Raw genomic sequence first — 9,062 nt, 5'->3', positions numbered from 1 at the left:
GGTTCCATGATTCTTGACTTCACTTTGCTCCGATGATAGGGGACACACTCAAGTTTAAAGATGGACAAGTAGGATACACAAAACATACTGAAGGCAGACCCGGTTTATTCTGCTTTAGGTGAAGGGCTCTGGATGTGTCTGCCTAGGTGTGGAACACCCTGGGATGCAGTGCCAAGTGGCCACCTGAAGGCTAAGCACTGGGGAGGGAAACTGGAGGAGCAGTGAGAAGATACCTCAGTGTGGAAACTGTTCTCTACTGTAGACCCCTAGCAAGTTCCGGACTTGTCACCACCTCCTGCCCTCTTGCCACCATCATCTACATCAGAGCGGAGGACAAAAGAGAAAAAGGCAGTTCAGTAGCAATAATGGGTATCAAGTACAGTGCGTAACTGGAATATGTACACGGTCGCGCCCCTCCGGATCTCGGAGGGTGCAGAGTGAGCACGAAAGCACCCGAAGCTCCTGTTGCTCCCGCGCGGGGTCAAGCCACAGCCCCACGCGGCCACCACGGCTTCGAGCTCGCGGGGAGACTACAGCTCCCGGCAGGCCCCGCGCCGGCCGCGCGCCCCCGCCTCTCGCGCGCCCCCGTCTCGCACGCCCCGGCCCCCCGCCCTCGGGCCTCAGGACGGGACGGGGCGGAGGGAGGGAGGGAAGAAGGGGCGCCTGTGGCGGGCGGGATTCTGCGAGGCGCGTGAAGCCTCGCTGGCTCCTGGTCCAGTACCCAGACGCTGGCAGGCTTGGACTTTCTCACGACCGGCCGAGCCAGGCTCTGTAAGTAATCGCCTCGGGGAGCGCGGAACAGACACCGAAAAAGTTAGCGCCGCCGCGGCCGCCGCTTTGTTCTCCCGGCCCGTCGGGTGAGGCGGCGTTGGCGGCGGCCGCCCCTCCCCCACCCGTCCGCACGCGGCGGCGGCAACGAGGGCGGCGGGACTCGGACCCCGCGCCGGGCTGGGCGGCGGCCGCCGGTGCTGGGCGGGAAGTTGGCCGAGTGCGCGGCGGGAAGAGCGGGCGGTGGGCGCCCCGGCGAGCTGGGGCGCCGGCGCGGCCGGCAGATGGGGCCAAGTTCCGGCGAGGGCGCCGACGCCAACTTGAAGTCACGGTACGCCGGCGACCACCGCGCCCGGCCCCTCGGTCTCCATCTCTTAGCGGATCCCCCCTCCCCAACTACTCCCGACGCCAGACGGGCGGCACTCACGCTGCCGAATTCGGGATGAGCCTTTCCCTTTTCTTTACACCGCTTTTCCTTGCAGCCGTCTCAAAGTGGTGAGTCGTTGGTGCTTAGGGAACGTAAGCCCCCACCCCAGTTTCCTGACTCTTGTTTAGTTTTGCAAGTTGCCGCGTTGTTCCGAGTCAGTCTCACCCCCGGGAGGTTTTTCTTAAGATGAAGCACTGAGGAGAGCGTCTGTTTCTTTGAGCAATAAAATAACCACAGACTATTCGATTGCCTGTTGGAGATTTTATTTGAAGTCATCGCAGTCAGAAGCAGAGGCCTTGTCGTGTGCAGCAGGCACGGATATAAATCGAGCGACGGCATGTGTGAGAGCTGCAGACTTTTCCATACACAGATTGATGGCTTGGACGTAACTGTCTCTTCAACCACACCCGTCCCCACAGGAAATAAGACTATCAGTGTCATCTTTGATTAGGAAGGATAAGTTACACCCTGAACTTGGTTCGACACAGCCTTAATGAGCTGTGGAGGCAAATGAAAACTTTTAAAAGACCGTAATTTGTACTCTAGAAACGATTATCGTATTATTCTTATACTGTTTCTACTTTGTACTTACTGCTTAAGTTCTTCAAGTTTTAGCGGCTGTAATTTTGCTTAGATCAAGTTTACTTACCAACTTGAATGCAGCGAGGGTGGGGGGATATCTTTGGATTCGTTGCCCCGACTGAGGTCTAGGCCAGGTTTACTTAATAGAGGAACCCGCTTCTCCTTCCTGTTAGCATCTGGATTCGGAGCAAGCATGGACATTTCAGCCAAAAAGAAGTTACAAGTTTTAATAAAAGTATGTAAAACGTGTCACAGAAGCCTTCGTGTTAGGTTTTGCTTCAGTAGGTCATGTAGATGGTGGTCGACCTGGTCAGAGGAACTTGAATATTTGACAAGTCAGTTTTCCATCCTAAGTTAAGAATGTTGACTTGTTTATTATCTTGAGATGAATCGTAGTGAGTCTTTTAAATATATAAATTTTATAAGCTTTCAGTTTCATGGGGTGACCTGTTTCAAGTAGAAATATCTCTTAGTAGGTCGTGTTTCACCTAAAAACTGCCATATCCCCTAAAAAGCTTAATACATCAAGTTTTCGGACATTAGGTTTTTAAAGTTATATAAGAATTGGAAAAATCTACAGGAGGAAAGAGAATAAATGGTCATTTAAAGTTGATGAAAATATTACCATATTAATTGCTCATTTTAAAAAGAAACTACTTTTACAGAACTTGATATTGGGAAATTATTGGCTAATATAGTTTTAAATTTGATTTAATAATAATCATGCTTGTGATTCATAATCTGTGCAGATAGTACTTTGATTATGTAATTCAAATTGAACTTGTATGTGAGCCTCTTTGGAGCAGTTGTCTCATTAATGAAAAAACTTGAGATAATGTTCTGGAAATGTTTTAATTTTAATTTCAGTGTAGAAGAAAGTTTTCTCCACTTCTGTGGTCAGTTTATAGAGACCATACGTATGAAATAGCTCACTGGCTGTTAGCTAGTCAGATTTCTCAGATACCACTGATGCAAAGAGAGGTGATGTAGATACATCAAGCCCAACATAAATTTGTAGACTGGAAGTTTGTAAGCTTAATAGCAGATAAACTTTTCACTGCTTGAGAGAGCGGACTTGGTGTGCTTACTCTCTGTTCTCTCTGACGGTGGAAAAGACTGAACTGCAAATACCCATGGTTTAGATGAGCAGAATTTTACCAGCAACGGTTTAGTTAATGCTGAGCTCTTAGGAGGAGTAGTACTTAATTAATCTAAGGTAATAGTTACATTTTTGGAAATAAATAGATGGAGGAATTGCTAGAAACTATGATTTTTAAAAAACCAACAATAAAGTTATTTGGATTTTTTTATACACTATAAAAGCACCATCAGGGTTATTATTAAGCAAAATCAAGCCTGTATCAAGGTAGAACATGGATACTGACTTCAGGACACCTGTAAAGTATTGCACTGAAAAAGGCCACATGCTTTTTTACATATTAAAAGAATACAGTGCTTATCAACAGAAGAAAAAAAATTATCTGCATTCGTTAGCATTCCTAGCACACAAAACTAAATCAATCCAGGAAAACCTGTTACTAGTAGAGAGTCATGGTAAATATTATGCTATTCTGAATAGAGAAAGTGTTGTACCTCTTCACTGTTACCTTTACTGAGTACAAGAAGGACATTGGCTACAGTAAATAATGAGCTTCCCTTTTGGAGTATTTACTAGCTGGATTTGTTTTGTCTTTCTGGAATCCTCTTTGCTTCTCTCTCTGTTTCCCTGACTCCCACTTATCCTTTAGGTTTTAGCTTCCTTAAAGGTGCCTTGCCTGTGACCTCAGTTGAAATCAGGTCCTCTCAGGATACTCTGTCATATCACCTTTCATAATTTGTAATTGCTTTACTATTAATATGAATATTTGTTTAATGCGTGTGTCCCACATCACACAACAAGCTCCAGGGAGAGCAGTAGCCACGTGTGTTTTGGTCACTGCCGTACAACCCTAGAGTTTCTCATAACAGTCTAGCAAATGATAAAGTATAGTATTAGTCGCTCAGTCATGTCTGACTCTGTGACATTATGGACCAGGCTCCTCTGTCCATGGAGTTCTCCAGGCAAGAATGCTGGAGTGGGTTGCCATTTCCTACTCCAGGGGATCCTCCCACCCCAGGGATCAAACCCAGGTCTCCCACACTGCAGGCAGATTCTTTACTATCTGATCCATCACATTTGTTGAATGAAAATGCTGCTTTTGAACTTCTTATAATTAGAGGCTTTGCTAAGAAATGAGATAATGTAAATGTAGGGAAGGATTGAGAGAGAGCTCAAATTGTGGTGTTACCATGAAGTAACTCTCAGTTAAGTTCCCCAGCCTCCAGGGCCTTTGTTTTTACCCAGTAGTAATAATAGGGCAGATTGGACTCAAGATTCCTTTAGTATGCCACTTTTTTACTCCATTCAACAATAGTGACAGATTATATGCTCATTTGAATAAAATATATGACAGATAATTCCCCAAAAGAGTATTTGAGATGTTTCAAATAAAAATGCTTGCCAACTCATAGCTATTAGGAACAAACATATCTAATTGATTTATAAATTAGTAAAATGTACTATTTGTTTTGTGATTGAAGCATAAAGACAAAATAAATTAGAGGTATTAGATTTTTTTAGTATTTAGTCTTAATAGTTTAATGCTATATCTCAGATCAAATCAAGGTTCATAAAACAAAACAGGGAGAGGGAAAACGGAATGAGTGGGCAAAAGCTAAGACAGCTCACTTAGTTTTTTCTATTTGTGTTCATGCTGAAACTTTAACAAATACTTTAATATAAAAATAAGACATAGTTTACCAGTGGTTATTGATAGTACTGATCATTGATTGTAATCATAAGACAAGTACTGTTATTTAGCTAACATTAGCAGGTATTATTTGGAAATTTAGTGGGAAGACAGCCATCAAAAATAAATTATTATTATTGAACACAGCAGTATCTTGTAATTTAAAGTATTTAACCTGCATGCAGTATTATTCATAGATATTTTGCTAATGTTTTTATGAAGTTTGTTCAGCTTTTGGAAACTACTCAAGTCAGGTATGTATGTTTAGAAAACGTGTTCCAGATTGTTGGAGGTGACATGAAATAGTATAAAGAACATGGTCTTTGGAGTCAGAGGAACTTGGATGTGAATTGCAGTTCCATCACTTTCAGCTGTGTAGTCATGGGCAAGCAACTATTCTGAAACTCTGGCTTCTTTTCTGTAAAACACTTAAACAGCTCCCCTGCGGTCATAGCAAGGGTTTAATAAAGTATATCTTAATTGCAGAGTTTAATGTAAAGTGGGAGCTTAATTATTAATTCTTTACTCTTAATTACTATGAAAATTGCTAAAACTTACTGAGCAGTCCGATAAGCCAGAAGTGTGCTGTACATATAGTCGCGCAGTCCTCAGTAACATCCTGTAGGGTAAGTAAATAGTGCTGTTGTCTTCATTCTATTTCTGCCGTCTGCAGTGATACTGAATAAACCAATTATTCTGTTAATTCCTTAATCTTACGTTTGCTCTGTGTCCACAAGTTGTCCATCAACTCAGCTTCTTGGGCGTGTGGTGTAAGTAGGGATAATACTTCATAAGTGAATATATTGTCACCAAGAACAAGAAATAAATAAATCATCCATTTAAAAATAGGGGAAAAAACAGTTATTCTCTTAACACCTTTTCAGATATTTGAAGACCATCATTTTATTCATTTTTGTTATGCATAATTTGTCACATGACATTGTCTTCACCTTAATCTGGATATATACTCTGTTGTTTTTGAAAATCAATACAGCCTTTAAAAAAGTTAACCGTGGTAATGTAACGGTTAAAATGTAACTGTGGTAATGTAACCTGATTAGCAACCAGTATTCTGATTGATGCTGATGTGTTCTCAGTGTCCCTGGGATTTGGGTTTATGTTATAGTCACCCATATTATTAATAGCAGCTGCTGTTAAACTCTTGGGTTGATAACTCCTCTAATGAACAGGTTCTAAGTCAGCATTTCTCCATTTCAGTATTGCACATTTAACTTTTGAAATGCAGAGCTTTACACTTGTCATTGTTATAGTTCACTTGAATTTTAGTTTATTTCTCTCAGACTGTACAATCTGAGGATTTTATAAGCATGTTTTCCATGTCTTTATAATCTTATAAATAATCAAAAATAATACAGGATCAAGGCCAGAGTTCTAAGGCACTCTCCTAAAGGTTTCTTTAAGTTGATAAAGAGTAGCAAACTACACTAACATCCAGCTTATACTTAAGCAACTTCTTTACTGGAATAGCATCTTGAATATTGTTTCAGCCAGAATACACTTAATTTTTTTCTGGCTTTGCTAAATGTGTAATCTTGGACAAGTACTTTCGTATCTAGGCCAGTTTTCTCAACTATAAAGTGAATTGTTGTGAGGATTAAATGAGGAAACATATGGAATGCTTAGAACAGTGTCTGGCAGAAAGAACTCAATTACTGTAAGTTATTATTTTCTCCTTCTAAAAAGGCTAATAATCACATTTTTCAAAGATGTAAATATAGTTGATTTGGCGTTATTCTGTTTGAATTCAAGCTCACCTCTAGTGATCATAATATGCTTTTCTGAGTATTCAGAAACCATTTGCTTTCATAATCTGTTTTCACGTGTGACTGAAGGTTAATATTAAGGTTATATTCTGTAGTTTCTGAAATTGCTTCCCTATTCCTCTAGCCCAGAAAACTTGAAACAGCTCTGCTCCATCTCCAGTCCATGATTATTTCTCTCTGAGTTCTTTCTTGAGGAAGGTAAGAGTCAGATTTGTGATTGCACTTACTGATTTTGCAATATGGAGTAGATTGTATCTGGACCTGAAGACTTGTATTCTCAAAGATCTTTTAGTCTCTCTTATTCACCAGGCTCAAGTTTCAGTTCTCAGTGCTCTTTTACAGTTTTAGTTTAAAAACTGAGAGAAGGTAAGCAAAGCACAAGTTGAGCAATTCTGCCTTTTCTCTGTGCTCTTTCAACCTTAACAACATCCTCACTGAGCAGTGATTCTCTCAGTTCCTTGTTCTCTTTGAGAAATAGTATGTTATTGTGGAGATACCACTGGGTCGGAAAGTATGAAACTTGCCTACCTAGTAGGTCCTAATTCCTACTCCACCTCTTAATAACCATGTGATGCTGGGCAGGTTACTTTATCTGCTAGTTCTTCAGTTGTCTCATCTGCAAAAATAATAAAGTAGTATTTGCGTTGTCAAGTTCGAAAGAGATACCATGAGATAAAGTGTATAAACGTTTATAAGATGTTAAGTGCTGTACAATGTAAGATGAGTTACAAATTGTTTATCTGAATGTAGTTCTAAAAGCTTTTGTTATCTTTAGGCACTTTTTTCTTAAGACTTAGTTTTCCTGAACTTTCTCATTCCTAATACTATATCTGTATGTTTTTGATCTTATGTTATGTTCATCCTAATTTATTTAGTCCTATTAACCACTGTCCAGAGAGCCATTCTACAGCTGCTCGGAGTGCTTCACTCTTTGTTGTTATTAGGATTGTTTACAGGTATGTGATGGAACCTAAATGGAAATACCCATCTCTTTTTGAGCCATTTCACTTAGCCATGAGGTCACGCTTTTAGTTTTTGAACTGTCTTTATGAAAAACTGTGATAAATATAACCGTGCTTAGTGTCCTTTTTACTTTTAGAAATCTTTTTGTGACAAGATCACTTTTTCCGATCTTCCTGTCTTAATTATGTCTTTTACACTTATTTGTGTGCCGTATAACTGTTTAGTATATGCTTTTTTAGTTTTCTGTCTAGATTTCAACTTTTAATACAAAGAAGAATACTCTTATTTACATTAGGGCAGTATTATATATCTTTTGTACAACCGAGTGGTACTTATGTTATTTCTAGGACAATATCGGTTTTACTTTTCTTTTTGTCCCTTCTGTTTTTCTCATAACTCAGTTGTTTGTGGAATAAAGTGTTTTGACCTTCCTTAAGTTTCAAGTGTTAGTGAGGAATGTCAGGAGTCTGTTTTGTTTCTGTTTTGTTTTTTGAGCAGCAGACTGTCCCTGAAATTATGGGCTGTGATAACTAGGCCCCAATAAAATGGCTGCCCATTAAAATTTATTGGTGAATTATAAACATACAACCAAAACTTATTTAAAGAAAGCATAAAGATTCTTGCCATTTAAAAATAACGTTAAGTGAGTATAAAATACTAAAAGTTTTTAAAAAATTTCTTCCAGGCTACCTACATTTCAGAAAGCATCAACCTTTCTCAATGGACGCGTTTATCAAGTGGAACATACCTGTTCTATTTTAAAAAGCTTTGTGCTTAATCTTGGAAAAATTTACTCCTTCAAAATGAAAATGAGGACATGTGAGAAGGTGATATAAGGTGTGGACATTTGAGAAAGTGTCCCATTAGATCAATGAACCAAAGGATACGAACTGAATAGATTAATCCTAAACACTTTTTAATTTTTAAACTAGGAGGATTTTATTTGACAGAAAAACAACTCTTATTCATTATGTATTTTCTGAAATTAAAAGAGAGAAACAAGAGTAGACTTAAAAGAAAATAGGTGAAGATGTTTAGTAGATAAACAATGCCAACTCTTTTCTGATGAGGATAATTCAGTGATGTTAAATCCTTCCCAAAACCCTGGTTGTGGTCCTAACAACAAGACTTTTTTGATGGGACTGATATTAAGGGAAGTGGGACCTTTGGTATAGTCAACTCACAGTTGTAGAACTTGCCATCATCAGCATGAGTGGCTTAAAAGAGGAAATAAAGAAGCTTTCAACTAAATCCAAAACTACAGTCATTTTTTTACCGCTGTGATTTTAAGGCCTCTTCATAACCATTGAAAAAGAATTGACAACTGTTTTAAAAGATTAAAGAAAGGCAGATGTCTGCAAACAGTTCTCCTCCATCAGCTCAGAAGTCTGTAATACCTGCCACTCTTCCTGCTGTGCTTCCAGCTCCTTCTCCGTGTTCAAGTCCTAAAACAGGACTCTCTTCGAGACTCTCTAATGGAAGCTTCAGTGCACCGTCGCTCACGAACTCCAGAGGCTCAGTGCATACAGTCTCATTTCTGCTGCAGATTGGCCTTACACGGGAGAGCATTACCATCGAAGCCCAGGAACTATCTTTATCTGCTGTCAAGGACCTTGTCTGCTCCATTGTTTATCAAAAGGTACTGTGCATGCTATTTATGTCAACAGTTTTTCTAATTAATATTGTTTCTGCTGCTTTTCTATAAATTATGCATGCAACAATGAGTGAACTCATATGGATGAATCAGGT

At 39.9% G+C, this 9,062-nt stretch overlaps 1 protein-coding gene across 5 annotated transcripts in view; it reads left to right on the top strand.

Moving 5' to 3' along the window:
• The first annotated feature begins 564 nt into the window (after positions 1-564).
• Positions 565-9,062, top strand: part of PRKD3 (protein kinase D3) — an 87,031-nt gene continuing 78,533 nt past the window's right edge. Inside the window, exons 1-3 of one of the 5 annotated variants that reach the window (XM_027555015.1) lie at positions 717-771; positions 6,475-6,548; positions 7,999-8,952. In XM_027555015.1, coding sequence (XP_027410816.1) covers positions 8,665-8,952 — 288 coding nt within the window. In that variant the 5' untranslated portion in view covers positions 717-771; positions 6,475-6,548; positions 7,999-8,664. Of the gene's footprint in view, positions 772-1,132; positions 1,264-6,474; positions 6,549-7,998; positions 8,953-9,062 lie in introns of those variants that run through there. The other 4 variants (XM_027555014.1, XM_027555018.1, XM_027555017.1 and 1 more) reach the window with 4 other exon arrangements.

Source organism: Bos indicus x Bos taurus, chromosome 11, assembly GCF_003369695.1.
Source record: "Bos indicus x Bos taurus breed Angus x Brahman F1 hybrid chromosome 11, Bos_hybrid_MaternalHap_v2.0, whole genome shotgun sequence".
In the NCBI taxonomy this organism is placed as follows: Eukaryota; Metazoa; Chordata; class Mammalia; order Artiodactyla; family Bovidae; genus Bos; species Bos indicus x Bos taurus.
This window is presented reverse-complemented; position numbering and strand designations above follow the sequence as displayed.